Consider the following 21,067-nt stretch of genomic DNA (forward strand, 5'->3'; position numbering starts at 1 on the left):
CTGGTGCCCCCTCGACACGTTTTACAGACAATGGTGCGTTGGAAGGCAAGCAAGTGTTGCCAAAGGCTACACGAGCAACATACATGCTACACATTATGTTTTGTTCATTTTGGTCTCTAGCGTAGTTCCTCGTGGAAAGTTTTCTCCGAAACGACAAGTTTAAAACACGCAAAAATAAATATCTGAGAACCTCTCGAAGCCATCCTTCAGGTGTTTCAAGGAGCCGGCTCTTGTCTAAACTACTTCTTTTATTTTTGAAATGCAGAAGTGTGTTAGTTTCGAACACAAGGGCTGCATTTATTAGAAAAGTGTGGACGAAGCGGTTTGAGCACTGAATACTTTAACCACCAAGATTACTTCATTGTCTGTGTCGCTTTACTGTTCAAGTCAGTAATTAATTAAAGAAAGGCTAGTTAGACAACCTCCAATCACTGAAATCAAAACAGTATACTCTCGGGACAGTTTTCTAGTTGCGACTCTGGGGCATGTCTGAAGGGGCAGCAAAACTTTTTTTTTTTTTTTCCTTCTTGTAATGGGAATCTTGCAGGTATTCTTTCGGTTGCTAAAGCAATTTATGCCCAAGGAATTATGCCACTCGACATCGAGGAGGTCATTTGTGCCATCTCTCTAACTCAACATCATGATTAATTTATGCAAGCTGGCAGAGACACGTACTGTGTAAATAGGTTGTAGACCTGGTCAAACAAGTTCATAGAAACGCGGAGTCATCGTTTTTAATTTTTGAACGAAAGTTTACGTGGCCCTGCTCAATGTGCGCGACACCTCTTAACATTTTCCCCAATCGTTCATTGCTTTGCGTTTTGTACACCTTAGTGATCGATTGCCTATTTCCAAAACAGCCTCTTATTCACAGTCGCATCTGCTTCAGTTCCACCCAGGGAAACCCAAATTTTCTAATCATCGAAACTACCGATAAAGAAACCATCTAAGATGTATCACGGAATGAACAATATTGGTATATCATAAGGTGGTGAAATATACATATTGCCGTCATTCTCATTTAAAATTTACTCAATTCACCGCTGCATTCTGGTGAAAACTAAAATTCCAACAGTAGATTTTTTTTTCTTTTTTCTGTTTAACGTTTTTCAGACAGTTTGCTTTTATCTGCCGGCATTTAATAACGCCCCATTTTTTGGTGTATATTATTATTTAAAGGATGCACTTCACCGGTCTTGTACTTTATATCCACCTTTCATTGTGAACTCGAGAAAATGTTTATCGTGCATCTACATGGCCTTTTCCCATCTGCTCGACATTTCCTTAGCCTCTTTTTTATGTTCTCACGACCCTAGTTGCACGATGTATACATAAGCCGCACGACCATCTGTTGCAACAACACGGGGTTCGCGGCCCACACATGCTTGCCGTTTGCGTTTACGTTTCTTCTGGTCTACGCGGGTTTACGTCACATTTGAACTGTCTTTGGTTTGAAAAGTGAAGATCTCCATAATCTCCACTAGTGGCTTGAAGATAACGCTCTTACTCGCGGCTGACTGGACGCTGACATTTTAAGCTGCGTTTTTTACGCTCAACAAAAGTAGGCCTGTGCACAGGGCACCTTTCAACGTCGGCAGCTACCACAGGCCTAAGGTATGGGCCAATGGCCTTTCTGTGGTGTCGCAGCCCTTCAGGTTGAATAAGGATTATTCTTATTCTTTGTTCTACGATTACCGAACCGACTGGCTAAAACGAAACCAACAAAACGGCGCGCCGGCCGAAACGCGCAGACGCACGCTCTCGCAATCATCATCATCAATCCACCGTTACAAATTAACTACTGCTACGATTCACACCGGTGTGCCTTCTGCTCTCGCCGACTTTGCCTCAATTTAAAGTTACCCGTCACTCCAGGTAATATTTTCGTCGAACCTACAGCGAAAACCGTCTCAGTTACACTGCCTGTTATCACTTCGTCGATCTTCATTCTCCCTTTAACGCCGCAGCTCTCTTTCTGACCACCGTTGTCGCACGCGGTGTGCAGTGGCGGCCAACGCACTCCGTTGGAGATAAAATTGCGAGTTCCGAACTTTCGATAACACGCTATCGCTCCTTTACTGCGGTTGCCCTGGGCGACAGCTGTCCGTGCAGCTGCCTCACCGATCACGCTAGTTTGGAGCCGACGTGGGGAGGTTTTCGACACAAGCAGCAATGGTGCAGAAAGTGGACAAGCACTCGCTTCACCGCCCGAGCTTGGAAGAAGTTGCCAAAGGTAAGCAAGACCTGCCGAGATTGCGTGAGGTACTCTGTGCGTGCCGCGTGAAACATGGAACCAAGGAAAAAGTATTTTGTAACGAGTTAATGGTCAATCTATTAGTGACAGCGAGGGCTTGTTTCCTCGGGCACCGTTTTGTACGGCAAGGTTATGGAGGCAACTGGCGCTCTGACCTCTAATAATGAGCTAAACGCGTTTCGAAGTCGACGTGTTCTAGTTAGCAGCTTTGGGATAATTAACCCGGTTTCGATAGCGCCTCGGTAACACTCGGGCTGTGCGACATTACTTCGTCACTTGCCAGTGAGCGAGGAAAATATAGCAACAGCGTAGCCAACGCTAAAAGAAGCCACGTAACGACTGGGCTGCATAATGTTAAAAAAATGCGTCAGCTTGACATATTACCTTCAAAGGGGAAACGAAACATCTGTACTACACTGATCACTCCGAGTGAAAAACAAAATGCCGCTTTAATAATGTAGCCACGAAAGAAAAATAAGAAAAAAGTGGTGCATATATGTGAGGGCTTTGTGCAGTATAATACTGTATGTAATACTTTTTTTCTTACGTGTTGAAATAAAATATGCGATGATCATTATCAGTCAGCGATCGGCTGGTAAGTAGAGTTGTCTCGTGTAAAGATGTCAAGCTGATATCACAATAAGCAGACCAAACTTCCTTCTGAAATTGAGTGACACTTTTTTAGGGAGAAGAATTTCAGAGAACTCACGGAGCCAGACAAAATGAAGCTGTGGTGCAGGCTTGTCTAGGCTAAACAATGTGGCACATTGTAACAACTGATTGAGGGATATCAGATGTGCACATTTCCTCTTATGTTCTCTTTTCTTTGGAGATGCTACCAAAAATCCCTAGCGAGCACCCACTCAAAATTTGGAGATAATCATGTGAAACTGGGGGATGGGTGCTTCTTGGTCAACAATATGTAAAAATTGATCCTTTGTGTATTTTCAGAATGTTATAAAATTGAGGGGTGGGCGCTTATTGTAGAGTTGGCGGATGCTCAGTATATTATGGTAGTAATTTTCATTGGATGTACCGTATTTCAATTAAGCATAACGATGAAACCAAATGACTTCAAAACTGGCTTGGAACCATATACAACTGCAGAATTTTTGGCAAAAAATTAGCACCAATAAGGTCCCTCCCAACCTTCCCATAACTTAACACTAAAGATGCACAGCGCTAGCTATTCGCGTCTCCAGCTCGACGCTCGTCCTCCCGCGGCGGAAACGGGAAGCGCTCTAGTGAGGGTCCCCCGATTCTCCTGCTCAGCGGGCATGGCGGAACTGCTCATGATCATGGCTCGCGAATTGTCCTTTCTGAATGCAAACAATACTCTTCACTGTCCCAACGTAGTGCTGCAGCCGGTATGGGATTGTACTTTACTGGAGAGTTTTAGTATTGCGCATAGAAGCAAACGCAAGCGGTGTGCGTTTGCGTTAGAGTTGCAAGCCCCACGTTGTGCGTGCGCCTCATCACCATGCGCCATCCAAGACCGCAATTTCGGGCACCGCGCACGTGCAATGTGGAACGCACCAAGCTAACACGAACACACAGGGCTTGAGTTCGCTCGTATACGCAATATTAAAACTCACTACTGTTTCACCGGCTTCCAACGCCAACGAAACGTGTTGCAGTGAGCAGACGTGCAAGCAGGTAGGCGTTCCTTCGAACTCTAAAGGCTGAGATTGGCAAAACGACGGCGAGCAAATACAAAAGTAAATAAATGTTATGAAAAAACTAGTAATTAAAAAAAAGCTTTTTTTAACTTTTGGGCATTTGGTCTGGAAGTATATTGGCGGCGACTTTGGACGTTTCGCCGATCGTCAAAAGTCGCGACTTTGATAGCACAATATACTTTACCCACAATTAATGTAATTTTACATGGATTTCTCACATTAGCTAGAATGTTGTCATTGATTTTAGACTATTTTTATTTTATTTGTAATTAAAATGGAGTATTTGGAACCAGTGATGATAATTAGCACAGTTTTCATTGTCATATTTCTTCGCACGTTTAAAATTAGATCATAAGCAACAAATTATATTAGAGCTTGAAAAATTACTTATTCAAATATTCAGTTTTTCTGTTGTACGGTCGTGTCCCACGAATATGAACTTTGTTAATGTGGACGTCTCGCTATACAAACAAAATTTTCGGAGGCGAACTTCGCACATACATAAATTTTTGTCTCATTATTATGGAGGCCCACATTACGAATAATTTTTCGGGGGAACGTAGGTGTTCATATTAACAATACTGTACCTTTATTCTCCAAGATCATTTGGGGATCAAAAGGTTTTTGATAATACCAACGTCAGTGCTAGGGACATTATACTGTGTGTCAATGGTTGTCCGCATTGTGCGGTCTTGATTGCAACTTGGCAACTTGCTGCAGTTGTGTAACATGCGCATTCTCTTCAACATTCAGCATTGAGCGATGGTCTGCGGAGCAACTTCGAGCATGTCCAGGTTGATGTCGTTGACTGTCCCGACCTACGGCAGAAGCCTTTCATGCTGGCATCAGAAGGTAATTGTGCGGCATTGTATGCAGCATTGTATGGGACGAAGCCAGGCCCGTTGGCAAGAGGAGCCCCAGGCCCCCCCCCCCCCCCCCACCACCACCACCACCACCACCACCACCACCACCACCACCACCAAAAAAAAAATTGGTGTGTGTGGGCGGGGGGGGGGGGGGGGGGGGAGGGGAGAGAGGGAGAGGGAGAGGAGAGGGAAAGAAGAAGGAGGGAAAGGGGGAAGCACCAAGTTAGCTTTGCGGATGTCAAGCAAGAACGCTCTCTTTTTCTTTCTTGCTTTTTACAAACACGTCTGTTCAAGCTATGTACATGCACACAATGGCCCATCAGTTTCAGTCCATAGCCTCCAAATTTGACACAGACGCAGTTTTCACATGCAAATCAAGGCTGGGAGACCTGTGCAAGTCGGTAAACACAAAGGGACTCACTCCACCCCGCTGCACCAAGAAACATGCTAACAGGCTCACCACAGCAAGACTGAGCAGATCTTTCCACGCCAATGTCCTGCAGTGCTGAATACATTGGCCAAATGGCTCGCTGCATAAAAAACTGGCTTTGAGAGTATCACAAAGAAGTAAAGGACGCTGCACCCAACAGTCGGCACCCGATGGACACGCAAAGACAGGAATGTCGTAGCTGCGCTTCCGACGTTGTCGCCGCGACGATGCTGATAAATCTGTGACCACGTCAAGAGCAAAATGATGAATGGTGACGAGCCCGTAAATCATAGGCTCATCATTGCTTTTGTTCAGAAAAACCTTGGTGCCCCCGCAGCTTGATTAATGCCCTTTTATCCATAAATACCTCCCCCCCCCCCCCTCTGCCCTCACGTGGCATTAGCAAATGACCCCCCCCCCCCCCCCTTGAAAAATATTCCTGGCTACGAACCTGGATGGAGCATTGTTAGCGGTCTTCTCACTGCCAAATAGACTAATGCCGTGTGTGCCAATGATCTGTCATTGAAGCATTAGAAGTGCAGTATTAAAAAAATACAAATGCAGTATCTTAACCTGAAAATTTTGCAAGGTGACAGTTTTATGGTTTGATTTTCTTTAACTTTTTTCCTGGCAATCAGTGTGGAACTTCTACAGTCGGTGAATCCTACAGTCGGCTGTAAAAATGTTGGAGTACATTTTCATCAAATTCAAGTTCAGCGCACGCGGTTTACATCCTCGCCTGGGTCCTTTCTCAGACAGGATGTCACAAACAGTCATTGTAGCATGCATGTAATATTAGTAGCCATCTTAATGGATGTCAAAAATTCACATTTTGGGTCATGTTGAGTCATGAGGGTAACATGTTACTAGTGGAAAGTGAATAGGTACTTACAAGTCAATTGCCAGTTGTTATTTGAGATCTCTATTAGGCTTCTCATATGGCTTTCGGGTGTGCACTACTACATCTCTTTTCGCGTCAGTTGTTCTAGAATGAAAAGCAAAGAGCCATGTGTTGCCTCTCTTTGTGAAGCCACTGACAAACTGTATATTAAGTCTTTGCAACACTTACTTTTTAATACCATTGCATTTTGAGGGCTGCCAAATCGTGAGATTGCATGCCTCCGTCCGTTTTGGCTCGATAACTAAATTTAGCGGGTAAATTTGAAATACTGTATACTGATACACCAATTCAATTTCTCCGCTAAGTTTAGTGGAAAATGTTTCCCTGACAAGTTTATGAGGAAACCCTGAATTGTTGTATAACTATGCACCAGTCCAATTTGGGGAGAATGGACACAGAATTGGCACCTTGCTGAGGCAGGACAAGATCACCAAGCTTGATGGATGCCTGACGAGGTGCAGAGGATCCTAAATGCTATCATATTACATCTCTGGCAAAATCGCAAAGGCCAGGGAGAGGGCGTAGTTCTTTTAGGCATAGCCAGTGCTGATCACTAAACATAAGTTTTACCAATCTGCAAGTACATACTGCAGTACTCTTACTTCCAGGGATATGCGGCCAGCCACGACTTACAGACATTGGCGGTGTTCCCTACCTGGTTCCCATTGCGCAGACCGATAAGGTGCGTGTAGACCTGCCCTTGTCTAGGACCTTTCTTCAAAGGATTGGACCGTGCGAAAGAGAGCGTGGCTTTTTCAGATCTACGACCTCGAGAAGGTGATGAAGCAGACCGACGTGCCAGACGGATTTGCCATCGGAGCCGGGGCCGGGCCGTACCACACTGTGGGCATCAATTGCGAGGCATGTGCTAGTTGATTTTCTTGGTGTTTTATTTGATCTAGACCATTTTACCATTAGGTTGCCGGCTTTTCGCTGTTTACCCGAAAGCCGAGAAACGTGGCATAGAAAATCCAGAATCGGCTAAAGGCCGTCCTTCAGCATCTCTTTTTCAGTGTGACAACATCTTTCCCTTTCTCTGTTTGTGCAAGTGAATAGGAGAGGGCAGAGTTACCTTTTGTATGACCTTTGGGAGGCATGATCAACCCGCAGTAAGCGCGAGAGCAATGTTTTGAGGGTATTCAGTGGAGAGTCCCGATTTGGCTTTGCTGCTTATGTTGGGAACGCGTGATAGTAGAAGCTAAAAGTGCAGGTTCACCTCTAAGACTAAACGGACTGATTTTGATGCCTACTAATTGACAAACTAAGTGTCCCCTAGAAAAATTTTGTGTTTTTTTTTTTTTTTACTACAAAAATAAACTATGCTTCTCCTAACGCTCATTCTCTGCCCAAATGTAGCGCTAGTGGTCCAAACCAGATGCCAAAGTTTCAGAACGAAGTGTTGTCTTATTCAAAAGTTCTAAGGGATTTTCTACAAATTTCAGTGGGAAAATGGCGGCCGATGGTGCTTTCGAATACATCGAGCGGAATGGCACCAGTTATTGAAAGCGGGTCCCATTTACCGATTGAAAGTTTCAGAAAATCACTTCTAACTTTTTACCGGGATAACAGTTAGTTCTGAAGCTGAAGAAGAATGAGCATTCTGCAATGCATGGTTTATTTTTGCAAAGGATAAAACACTATACATTTTTGGGGGGACACGCTGTACCTTTAGAGGCTTGATGCACATTGGGTTTCAACTAAAAATCTGTCGAGTAATTAATTTAAAGGGGACACTGGCTAGAGATTTAACTTCTGGACTACTCTAGTGATTGAAGCGGAATTTGTGGGGAAGATTTAACATCGGATGTTGGTGTATTTTTTACAACTTCACCTCTCTAGGACAATTTACCTACATAAGATGTGTCACTCTTCGTTAAGAAATCTATGATATGTAAATGAAGCTATTAAGCACCATTTTGACAGTTTGAGTATGAAGTGGGGGATATGGGACTTTGGACTAGCTAGTTTTTATGACTCAATTGTAAATATTTCAGAAGGAGTTATCTAAAAAAATTAGATGCATATCTGTCCTATACCAATTTGTGAAAACAGTTTTTTCTTAATTAAGACTTTGACTTAAAACAAGATAAACTAGGTAGCCTTATTCCCAAGTAAATTTCAGTTCAGAAGCACCTTGATTTTGGTATCCGAATACTTTTGCCTTAGAACTAAAGATTCCTTCGTATGAAATTCGCAGCTAAAAGTGGAACTGAGAAAAATGCATTGAAACGTTGATCTCCTTTCCTTTGTTACTACCTCACAATGTGTTGAAGATATTTTATATCAACGTAACTATTTGGCGTATGGTTATCAAATTTAGTTGTAGGGTGTAGTAGAATTAATTCCTAAAGCCAAAAACCTCAAATTTGAAAACTGAACCTTCTCAAAAATATTGCAAATTTAGGCCCGTGTCCCCCCTAAGCTTATGTAGAGGTACAATTTTTGTTGGTCTTCATTTATGCATTATCTCAAGCATATATTTTGCACCGATTGCCACTTGTCATGGTGGCAATCGGTGCAAAATAGTGGGAGCTCCTGCGACTCCATGTTTGCCAGTCAGGAACATGGCAACTGCCCGAGCTCCTACAAGCGTCATGCTACCATAATTCATATTACTATCACGGCGAAAAAGCGTGGGGAAAAGTTTATCAACCTTCTTGTTACCACCCGGAAAGCTCATGAGATTAAAAAAACATTTGGCTGACGATATGGAAGTGTGGCATTGCTGACATCCGGAAAGCCTGAAACTTTGAAACTTATTTCTATTTCGTTATTTCTATGAATAGTTATTTATGTGTTTTGATTTAGGAATACTATTCACTTCTTATGAGGGAGGAGCAGTGTGGGGTATAAACTCATAAGAATATGCAAAGGTTAGTATCAAACACTACAACTAAACAGTCCTAAAACAATGTTTCACGTCTCTGTTGGGGATACAGTAGGAGTCGGGCAGCAAAACATTCTATAATTTTTTCTTTTTACTTGTGGAGCGATATATTTATACCGGGAAAACCGTGAGACAAGGGAAAAACGATTGCCATTTTGAGAGGCAAGACAGGATCCAGAACGGAAACACTTGTCATATATTTTTTTATCAGCAGGAAAAATGCACACTGTATCAGTGCACCTTCGTGAAATTTACCTTTGTATTTTTTCATACCAAAGTACAGGCAAACCTTTTTTTTATGTTTGACATCGGTTTCTTGCGCCATACATTAGATTACTTCCTTGATCGTGATTATTGACACGACTGTGTGGCAGACACACAGTGCACGAAATTCAGAATTGAGGCTCTCGGGTGTCAACCATTAAGGCCACTCATCTTTTTATCTGTGATGCTCTACAGCCTAATTCCGGGAAATTTATAGCAACAGCTCAGTGAGTTGCTAGTGTTTTTTATAAAAGCCATAAAAATCCGAAATGCCATGCAGCCTGCACCTTCCGTCCTTTTAACGTTTCTGTCAAAATAAATGCCACAATGGCGTACAACTTTTTTTTTTTTTTTTTTTAATTTTAATTTTTGTGTTTAGAGAATAGGCTAATGATGTTTTTTTGCTAACATTTTGGAGTACATATTTTTACTATAGCTATATCTTCCCTGGAACTTTCAATGCTCCAGTTTCAAAGAGTGATTTATTTAATTAAAAAATAGATTTCAGATTAAAAGGACTTTAATGTTGTGCTAGGCGAGTTATTTGAAGTAAAATTATACTGTTAGCGGGTTTTAAAGGAACAGTTGCCTCAGGGTTGGAAGTTTGGTTTCCACAGCCAATGACTTGGTAGAACAAAACCCACAGAAATCATTTTATTTCTAGTTTGTCTTTTACATGGTCCAGATTCCTTTATTAGAACCCAAAGCCTGCTTAGGACACACTGAATAATCCTCTTTAATGGTTGGGGCTGACAGCATACAAGCCTAAATAGTCGTAAAAACAACATAATTCTTTTTGTTTTACATAAAAAAGCTTTTGGCAATCTACAGCATCAGTGATGTTTCTATACGTGATTAATGCTTTCTGCCACTTCAGACTTTTCTATTTGTAAAAGTTTCCAGCTTATACTTGCTACAGCCTTGCCACTGCTGGCATGGCTGTAGCGGGGCCACTATCTCACCTGTTTATGTCTCTCCTGAAGAAAATAAAAGATAACACAGCTGGGTTGTTCCATGCTAAAGGAGACTCGGCAATTTTTAGAGCGGAGCTCTTAAGTGCCCGTTTCTGCGTATAGCAACGTCGCCGTCGGCGTAACCGCGCACGTCGCATTATGGGACATCACAGTTTCCCCGATAAATTTAGCGGGGAAACTGAATAGGTGTTGAGGTCATGTGACGACAGTTTTACCGCTAAGTTTAGCGGGGAAACTGAATGCGCAGTGTTGCATTAAGGGACTTCTCAGACCTACACACCCATTCAGTTTTCCCGCTAAATTTAGCGAGAAATCGAATTGGTGTTGAGGTCATGTGACATCAATTTTCCTGCTAAATCTAGCAGAGAAACTGAATTTGTTCATAGGTGACGTGACACGAAGTTGTGCGACGTCATTCTCCCTGCTAAATTTAGCGGGAAATTGAATTGGTGTTGAGGTCATGTGATGTCAATTTTCCAGCTAAATTTAGCCGGGAAGCTGTGGGAGGAGAGTAGGGTATGGTGGAGGAGGGTACGAGCGAGGAAGAAGAGGAGGGTGCAAAACCAGTACGTGGAGAGTAATGAGAGTGATCCATATCTGTATACACCGTATTTTCTGGACTATAAGTCTCACATCCGTATATTGAGTCGTTTTTGCAGAAAAGTTTGTATATAAGTTGCGTTGCACCTTTGTATAAATCGCACCTCTTTGCACGGTTCACACAATGAGTTTTTTTCGTTTTATGCGCATTGGTATCGCGAAATCTGAGCTTAGCACAAACGGCTGGATCGCACGCACCATTTGACGCGCAACTTTGACATTCTGCCTTGCGAGAAATGCCCAGGCCACACCGCTGTCTGGCAAGGGCAGTCAAATGTTTCACAGCAAAAGGACGTAAAACTCGCAAAATAAGAAGGCAGTCAGCTTTATTCGAGCGTACACGTGCTGAGCGAACGAAAGTTTAATGTGCCAGACACTTGTGAACCAGGCTTTGGACAACTAGGCCTGGCCTTGGTCAAGTTGACTAAAAAAAAATAAAGAAATCGTCGAGTCTTCTTTTTCTTCTTGGAGCTCCTCTTTGGACTCAAAATGCTGTCTTTCAATATTTGTATTTTAATGTAAGATAGTGCATGCTATTAAGTAATTAGGCACCCACCTAAATTTGTTTGGAAAGGAACTGTTTTTTTTTCAGTGTTTTTCCTAACTACATAGGTCTTATGAAAATTCCTGAAATTTAAAGCATGATATCGACAAAAATAAAAATATCTTTTTATAAAACAATAATTTTTTGAGTTTAGAGGTTTCTTTATTCAAATTAATTTTTTCGTACATATCACAGACAGGAAGATATTGCTGCATTTCCTTTGTCATGGAATGACCCAGATGTATCGTACAAGGGTAGAGGTGTAGCATCTGCCTTTAAAAAATAAAGTTTGTGTACAGCAAATTTTAAAATGGGCGAAAATGTAAAAAAAAGGCTGGGAGTCGTTTATGGTATTATAAGTGGTATATTTACTATACTTCCTCGAGCCTCGAGAACGTAGCATAAAATAGTTGACCCCAAGGGTAGTTGCATTAAATTTTTTTTAATGGTACTAGTAATAGAATTGAAGTAGTAGCTGGAGTAATGATCAAGGTTAAACATAAAATAGCGCAAAAAAGACAAGAACAAGAAGTATGCAGGACAAGCGCTAACTCTCAACTAATTTTACTAGGAAAAGCAAGCAGATGTACGCACGACAGGCGAAACAGCACCACATAAAAGTTGATTAATTTTGTACCTGATCATTCAAAAACTGAAATTCATTACTTTGAAGCATGATACAAATGTCGCTGACACGTGCTGTCCCACTTTTTTTATTTTTATTTGTTCAAGATTTCCAGCCTGTGTAGAAAGGCACAAGTCTCTGAAAGTCACACTGAATATTGTTTTCCTGTGTACGCAGGTTTCTTTTTCACCTCATATCATTACTGGTTATCAAAATCTAAGAAAATAAAGCAAAATTAAATATTTACTTTCCTATGCTAAATTAGTGTGTTAATTTAAGGTTGTATCTGGGATCCATTACTATAATCTACTCCTTAGTGCTTCTGTGTGACCGAGAAAGTTAAATTGGAATTTAGATGGATGACTAATCAATTTCTTTTTGTTCTTTGTTTTTTTGCTACACATTGAGTGATTTCTGGAGTCCTTATTATATGACAATGCAACATATATCATACATTTTTTCATGTTTAGATGATGCTCAACATGAAATGTGGACAAAATCCCGAGAACAAGAGTCATTATGCCAAGATTGGAGAGGTAAGGTTTGACATTTCTGCTTCATACGCAATGAGGCAATTTCACCCAGAATTTTCTACTTCCTTTCTCCTTCCTAGGCATTTGTTGCTCAATTTAGTTTACGTCTCATATATATTGATGTTTACTACAAAGGTTCAAATTTCCGAAAGATTTTGCTTCTGGTCACTCACTGAGGAAGTGTTCCAATGCATATATGGAGAGCTTGTACCAGATACCTATAGATGGCTACTTACTGCCTCTAGCTGGCTCACTTTGTGCCACATTTTCACATTCATTTCTCATTCTTCCAACTTTTAGACTTGGTTTTATGCACTTTCTCTAATCTCTTGGAACTTTTTTTTTTTTTTTTCATTGCCCACTGGTTTATCAGTGACGGAGCAGAAGAGATCGAAGGCAGTCTGTATTATTAACTGCATGAGTGTCCTCTTGCCCAGCCTGGACAGCCTGCTAGTCCATAGCAATTGGAAACATTGAGAGGGGAAATTTAAATACTGTAGTTTTCGTTGCTTGCAGTGTTTTGGGGGTGGGGGAGGGGGGGGGGGGGGGTAATGTTTTCCTCGAAAACAATAATCAGTTGCGAAGCAGAAAAGGCCCAGTTGTCTTGTAATTAAATAAAAATATATGTTTGATTAGTCTGGATTAATAGAATTTTTTAAAGTGTAACTCCAGCATAATTTTTTTGCTCATTATAAATTCTGCACATCTAAAATTTTACTTTTCAGTAGATAAGAACACACTTGGAAGGCCGTCAGTTTTGTTTCTAGGGAATATCTTTTGGTGGATGCATCCTTCAACAGATGCTAAGGGCAGAGGGATCAACTTTGACAAAGAACTCTACCAACTGGATTAGGGAGAAAACATGTGCCTTTTATGTGATTGAATCCGTAGCATTATACTGTGTTGTCTTTTAGAGGAATTGATGATTGCAGCTACTGGTGCAATTCCTTTGTGCAGGATGGGAGCTGCGTGCTGGGAAACCTTTCCGGGCCCTGCTGCGAATTCTGCCTCATGGGCAACTTTCTGATCAGCGAAGGGAAGCAGGGCAAGGTACTGCTGCCCTCATGCAGATTAGCAGCATAAGACCACTTTCAAAGCCTTGCATAATGCCTCGTGTTATTTGGTGAACTTTAAGCCTGTTTGCGATTGTCCTTATGGTTTAGCCAAGTTAGTTAAATTTCGACTGAATTAAAGTAGGTAGCTGACTTTTATTGTTTTGATTTCATGAACAATTTTCTTCCCATTAACAGGTGGCAGCAAGTAAGTGTGCCTGAAAACTGATCTTGAGAATTACGAAGGGCCCTATTTTTCATTAAAAAAAAATTTCAGATTTTTTTAAAAATATAATTACATTATAGTTTCTGTTACAGTATTGAAGGCTGTGCACAAAAGGCAAGCGTAATACATATTTGTTCTTGCAAAGTCCAGCTATACAAAGTCAAAATACAATTAGGCAATTTCTAACACACTAGAATGTTTAATTTGCCTGTCTTGTTCATTTGTTTATAACTAATGGAGAGTTAAAAAATGTTCCATCCACTTTTTCAGTGGAATTACTTTTTTGCTTAGGAATATTCATAATAATGTTGGTCACATCTTTACTTTAGAAATATTTACAAATGAAGTGATAGTCTTGTGTTAGAACATTGTTTAGGCGTGTGTAATTGAACATGATCAAAATAATCCTACGCAGGAACATATCTAAAATGCCTATTTGAGGATAAAATGAATCGGGTAAGTATTCAGAGTGATCTGATTTGATTCAAACTGATTTGAGTATAGGCGATTTGTTTTAGAAATTAGTGTAGGACTGCTGTATTGACAAGAACCCACAAACTACCGTATTTACACAATTGTAAGATGACTCGAATGTAAGTCAACGCCCCCACATTGCAAATCAGCGAAAAAAAAAAAAAATTCTTTAGATGTGCATTTTATTGCAAATACGCGAGAACGGCAAAGTATCTGTTTTGAAAGCCCAGCCTCCAACATGCGATCGGTGCCTGGCGTGCTTGGACCGCCCGTGCACGCTCAAGGTGCATGAGATGCCTAGGCGTTATCGAAACTAGGAAGTTTACGTTGGAGGCGGGACAACTGAAGCTGTTCCCTGTCGTTCTCACTCCCTCTGCAACTAGACTATGACTTGTCTTCACTGATGATGTCAGTCCCGTTGTCATCACTGCTACGTTCTCGAAGCACGTCGTCGGCGTCGTCCAACGAAATCTTCCACTTCGCAAATGACAGCATCAGCCGCATCTTCTGCGCTTGCTCGGCAATCGCGTTGCACGTCACGGGTAGGGACCGATTGCGCACTTTTGCGGCATACGTTGCAAGCCTGACCTCCAGCTCTGGAAGGCAACCCCACCTATCTAGACATTGGCCCGTGGAAGCCTCTTTGTTTGCTGTCACAGTTTAAGATCTTGCGCCACTACAGTCTTTACTGGAGCATCACCCCCTCCGACGGGTTGAACTTGCATCCAACAGTGCAGCTGTTGGATGCAAGTTCTTCACCCAGAAGCAACTGCTTCACCCAAAAGCAACTACTTCACCCAGAAGCAACCAATAGTGCAGCTGTTTGTTGCTTCTGGGTGAAGAATGGCCATAAACGAGCACCGAAAACCTAAACTGCCCGGATCACACGTGTCAATACAAAAAACGTGGTTAGCGCTCCAACATGACCTCGACACTTGATCAAGCGAGTTGCAACCGTGAATTGTGCGAAAACTACGAAAAGAAGCCGCGGGGAGCGAGCGAGTGAGCCGTGAGGCTATTCCAGCGGCCTCCGAAGTGGCTCTTACTAGAAGTACCACCACCCCTAAAAGTCAGGCACGCCGTGCGCTGTTCACCGCCATACATTCGGGTTAATTTGTGAGTCACGACCAATAAAACTCGTTCGTGCAAATAATAATTTTAATAAAATGTGTAAAAGGAGCGCACTGAACTCGTAACACGCCGAGGTGTTCTTGATATCGCGATTGTTTTGTTTATGTTGGCGGTGGAATGGTTTGGTTCAATAATAAGTCGAAAATCTGAAGCTGGCGAGGGACCCCCACTTTAGAATTTCAAAAATTGAAATATGGGTCGACGTGCATTCGTGTAAATACGGTATTTTTTAGGCAATCTCAATTTCACGCAATAGATTTATCCTGAACGAATATTGAACACCCCTGATTAAGTCCTTTTTCCTCCAGGATCGAAGAATGCGGTACATCGGAAGGAATTATACTAAAGCCATTTAGAGTACCTAATACACAGAGGGTGTGCCCATGCCCCAAAAAGTGCTCACAATTTACTCTTGAAGCATTTGTAGAAGAAGAAAATGGGATATCAAGTATTAAAAAATACCTGAAGGACTCGTGAATCACCTGCCATTTATAATCTTCGCGATGGCAGTCAAGAAGGAGGAATGAACTAACGACTTTAGGGGAAACAAGAAATCAAGGTCAAATACTAGCTTCCACAAAACCGGACATGGCAAAAGTAGAAAGAACGAAACAGAAACGAGGTCCTGGGCAGAGCACGGGAAAGGAAAAGCTGACGAACCGGAAGATGCACAGGGCACCTTTCGTCACGGGTCCGCACATGTCTCTATGCACGTTTGTTAGACTCGTTACATGTTCATTGTAGTGCGATCTTTGCATTTGCTTGTTTTGTAGCGGCAGATAGAAGGTCTGACCTTTTGCTTGGTCGAACCTTAAGAATGCCCATCTCTCAGTTTTTCACGGTTGTCTCCAAATCTTGAGTGGATGTTTGCTCGTCATGTTACAGTAGAGGTCTGTATTGTCGAGTGCAGTACCCAAAGTAAGCAAAGATCTTTGCGGAAACGTTAAAGGAAAAGAGACTGCTGCAACACTGTAGCTTAGAGCTAATCCTTTCGGAAAGCTACATTTTTTTTCTAGGCAGAATTTTGAGATATATAGTGACTTTCTTAGTCAAATACAGAAGTACTTTAAGATAAGAACTGGTTTTAGCTAGATTTCAATGAAATAAGGAACCCCTAACGTCCTACCCCAGTTGTGCAAAGTGTTATTTTAGGCTTTACTGATTTGTTTATCCCATTCGCTACCGCACGCATCGCGCGCTGCCGGGTTCTCCGTACCGCATGTTTTCCCCCTAAAAGAGGAACACGTTAAGCGTGACAGTTTTGCCTATATAATAAGCTTTTAAAGTAAAACTTCAAACAGAAAACAAGAAAACATCTTTATTTGCATGCTTAAGCGGTTCGTTCAAGTCTTTAAATCAATAAGCCCTCACAGATTCTTCCTCGTATGAAAGATCTTGAAGCACTCTATCCTCGGTCGCTTAGGCATCGTACAACCAATGCGGTCTTGTCATGATTCAGACTCGGGACTGCTGTCAAAATTGCTCCTGTCGTCTACAGAAGGCTCCGAAAACTCGCTATCCTCACCAGACGTCCCGTCATCATCGCTGTCGAAGAGTACAGTAAAACCTTGTTTAACAAAGTTGATGGAGCGGTCATAATTATTTCGTTATAACCATTAGTTTGTTATAGCCACTGTCCATTTCTTCCCACTATTAGCAAGCAAGGGGAATTATGATTGCTTTGTTATATCCATTAGTTTGTTATATCCCATTTTGTTATAACGAGGGTTTTCTGTATATCTATGATTTCACAGTCAGAAAGGCCACACCGTACAGTGGATGCTGCCATCTTCTCCAAGCAGGCAGCGATCGAGCGAGAAAGACGACAAACAAAGGAACAAAAAATATTGAGTTGTGTGTATGTTTATACAGCCTAGAACTTTGTCTGCCTCAATGGGCGACGAGTCTCTCAGCTGTAGATGAGCAATTTAGCCAGTGCAGTACAACCGCCAGTTTGGGTCTTTAACGTGCACCACGCAGTAGTGATACACAACCGTACGCCGGTACAGTGCTCATCCAGATCGAAACGGGCAGGTGTGGGGATTGAACCCAGGATCCTGGGTTCTGCAGCGTGAGCTTTCGCTCCACAAGCTCCGGGCTGGTGTACGCTAGCCCACTCAGCCAGCAATCACCCGCAAAAGAACAAACTCAAACAAACACAGTGAACAGAACAACCTCACCATCTGTTGGCCATGTATCTAACTACACTGTCCCAAGTCTATATAACGTGCCATCTATGAATGACTTTTTAAAGCAGCAATTTATGCAGACCGGCGAATCACCGGCTTTGGCAATAAGTCCCCTGACGGCACGCCTGGCGATTCGCCGGCATTGGTAATGAATGGGTTGTTTAAAAAAAATCCATGAAAGCTACACTTGTGTGGTTTGTGTCTAGGCTGACATGGTATATGGGGCTAATCGTAATGATCATTAGGTTAAGTAAAATTTGTTAATTAACTTTTTAATTAGTGAAAATAGACATACGGTTCCGATTAGAAACTTGCTGAGCATCATTCAAACAACTAAATCAATTATTTTTAGAAATACTTTCAGTGCGTAGTAGTGTGGTAAAGGTACCACTTGTGCAGCAGGTACAAGACTGGGTCCAATATAAGTAGAGCCCTGCATGGATAACAGTTTGAGTATCCGCATCTGATCCGCATCTGCATATTTTGTATCCGTATCCGAACCGCATCCGCAAAATGTGGAACCATTTCGATGTTCTAGCTAACCACCAGAGGTTACGACTACATTTAGACTAGCAAAATCAGCGGAATTCACGCCGGCCGCATTCTTCCCCGCCGCACGCAAAATTGGAAACTTTCACCTGTGGCCCCTTAACTCTTTCCTGAAGTTTAAACGCCTAAAAAAAAAAAAAGTCATAAAAAAAAAAGGTTGGAAAGAGAGGAGGAGAAGCAGTGGTAGGAAGACAAAATCCTTTCTGTGAGGCCGCCTCGAGTCTCATGGTGTTTCGTGTCGGCCAGCAGGCAGATGCGCCGCTAAGTCAGAGTCCAAGGCCTGATCAGATCGACTAACATGTTCGAGAAAGATCGCGGCCTGCAGGCGCCCAAACATATATATTTAAAAAAAAAAATTTTTTTTTGCTTGGATCGGTTACAGGGGTTGTGCACGGCAGCCGCTGGCATTGCTGGTGCCCTGGCGTCGTAACCGGACGAATATGAACTACCAGACTTTCTTGGCTAGAACTCTAAACATACAAAAAGAAACAGGCAATTTACGGACTGCCTGTATGCGTGTGCCGCTGATTCCGAAATTTTGCAAACCGTGGCGCCACAGGGTCGCGCTCACTGTCGAAGCACTTCTTTTGTTTTTGGTATCATGACCACACCACTCTCTGCGGAGAGGGGGAGGTTTCTTCTACTTTCTTGTGACTTGTTTGTTTGAGGTTTTCTTTGCCCGGAGAAAGTTTTCTGCTCTTTCCCTGCCAAAGAACTAGCTTTCTCAGGACGATTGATGCCCTGCATTCTTAACTTTTTCTATAGATAGCACTTTTGACGAGATCAAATGCACTAACTGTGATCTTCAGTATGAATCAGATCTTTCTTAGGATCCCTATTTTTTCTTCGAAACGCATTTTGTGGAAATACGTTTCGTGGACTAGTTTTCACGAACATACTTTTCATGGATACACGGTTCGTCGACGCTGTATGTTTTGTAGGCACATGCCCGTGCGATGTTTTGTCGACAACATATTTCTTCACTAAGCCGCTAAAATGTAGCGCGTGATTCACTAAGGCGTGCTTAACCAAACCATGTCCCCATCCCCCTTGTAATCCAGGCAAGACGCAGAAAGTTTGTTACGAAAATAGCAGGGTTGTGTGCGATGAAGCGTCTCAGGTTTTCCTATGAAACGAACACAGGAGGCCTTTCGTTTAAACGTCTCATGTCGACTAAATGATTTGTAGATGAAACGTCAGTCGACGGACTATATGCCACCAGACAAAAATTTAGATCCGGATCCGCGGATATCCACATCCGCAGCCCCTGACATCCACATCCGATCCGCAATACGCCAAAATCTGTCTGATTTTTATCCGCATCCGCCAGTTTACTGAACATATCTGCAGAAAAATCAGACAGATTTTGGCGTATTGCGGATCGGATGTGGATGTCAGGGGCTGCGGATGTGGATATCCACGGATCCGGTTCTAAATTTGCGGATATGCAGGGCTCTAAATATAATAGAGGTTAAAATCATACGGGCACCTCATTGCGCCGGTAGCCCTGCTCCTGCTTCACGAGTGGTAACTTTAGCGCACTACTACGCTTCTCGCGCGCTCAGTCTTTCTGAAAATGGTTCATTTTGTGGTTTTCGATGACGCTCAGTGAGTTTTCAATTGGAAACATATGCCTATTTTCTCCAATTAAAAAGTTAATTAACAAATTTTACTTGATTAGCCGACTGATCGTTACCATTAGCCCCCTATACTATGTCCCCTTGGCCGTTTACCTTACCTGCACAAACCGCATAAGTGTAGCTGTATATCTGGTCGCCCGTCATGCTGGGAGTGCTTAAGTTGTCAAAAAAAATTGAGTTGATATTGTTTTTTAGTTAATCTTTTTGCTCGTATGATAAGCTTCTTTTGTGCTCGCAGGTGATTAAGGTGAGTGCCAAGAAACGCACAGGGCTGGAGAACTTTGTGACGGCCATGCGTAATGGCCTTAAGGCCAAGTATGGCACCGAACCTGTCGGCATGGGTGGAGCATTTCTTCTTGCCCAGGGAAAGGCGAAGCTCCACATTATGGTGAGCACCGATTTGACTGTATTCCACATTACCATGAGTCGGTTTGGGCAAAGTGTACATTGCTGATCTCGCAACGATTATGCCATATTTTGGCATGCTTCGGCAATATGCACTTTGTTTGATACTTGGCGTACAATGTTGTCATAGCTGCTGCTCGTGCTAATGAAACGCTAAATGAAGCCACACACTTCTGCCAATAGCTTTAACGGTGCTGCATACTGAGCTTGAAACGGAGGTGAGTACTATGGGTGGGGTGTTACAAATCGAGGCTTCCATTCAAAAATCGGCTGGAAAAATCGGCACCTGCATCTAAAAGCTTGAACTTACACCAGTGGTGTGTTCTAGTGGCAGATTTTACCTCGCAAAATTTCAAGGCATAGCAGCATTTCTCCACAAGGTTAGAATTAGGCCCATGAAATTTTTGACGGCTGGCACTGATGAGTTGATTGAGAGTTAGGTAGGCTTGGGGTACTGTCTCCTGATAGGTACAGCAAGTGCTCGGTCCAAAGTGCCTGTCTGCTTGCTGCATCAATGCGCCGAGAAACTGAGGAAGAGGAGGAGACGAGTGCACGCAGAGACATCAGAACGCTGAGCTCTGGTTCGAATGATTAGTAGGTAGACCTAAAGCTAGCTGACTTTGTTTCCACTTCGCTCGACGAACGCGTTTGAATGCGAGAGCAAAATACCGGATTCCACATCCAAACTCATTTGACGAGTGCAGTGGAGTCAAAGGCTGCCTTAGTCTCCACTGCACTTGTCAAACACATTCGAATCTGAAAGCCAAATGTCAGACGCCAGCGTTCCGTGTCCTAACATGTTTAACGAGTGTGGTGGAGGCAAAAGCAGCTAGCTTTGCATCTA

General features: G+C 42.5%; 1 protein-coding gene across 4 annotated transcripts in view; it reads left to right on the forward strand.

Annotated features, from left to right (window-relative positions):
- Window positions 1-1,783: 1,783 nt before the first annotated feature.
- LOC8036190 (ester hydrolase C11orf54 homolog) overlaps window positions 1,784-21,067 on the forward strand; it is a 34,488-nt gene continuing 15,204 nt past the window's right edge. The window contains exons 1-8 of one of the 4 annotated variants that reach the window (XM_029973957.4): window positions 1,789-1,875; window positions 2,101-2,233; window positions 4,687-4,785; window positions 6,739-6,812; window positions 6,890-6,991; window positions 12,495-12,560; window positions 13,515-13,607; window positions 20,057-20,206. In XM_029973957.4, coding sequence (XP_029829817.2) covers window positions 2,173-2,233; window positions 4,687-4,785; window positions 6,739-6,812; window positions 6,890-6,991; window positions 12,495-12,560; window positions 13,515-13,607; window positions 20,057-20,206 — 645 coding nt within the window. In that variant the 5' untranslated portion in view covers window positions 1,789-1,875; window positions 2,101-2,172. Of the gene's footprint in view, window positions 2,234-4,686; window positions 4,786-6,738; window positions 6,813-6,889; window positions 6,992-12,494; window positions 12,561-13,514; window positions 13,608-20,056; window positions 20,207-21,067 lie in introns of all 4 variants that reach the window. The other 3 variants (XM_040498809.2, XM_040223354.3, XM_029973958.4) reach the window with 3 other exon arrangements.

Source organism: Ixodes scapularis, unplaced genomic scaffold (assembly GCF_016920785.2).
Source record: "Ixodes scapularis isolate PalLabHiFi unplaced genomic scaffold, ASM1692078v2 PGA_scaffold1__304_contigs__length_218370807, whole genome shotgun sequence".
Taxonomy (NCBI): Eukaryota; Metazoa; Arthropoda; class Arachnida; order Ixodida; family Ixodidae; genus Ixodes; species Ixodes scapularis.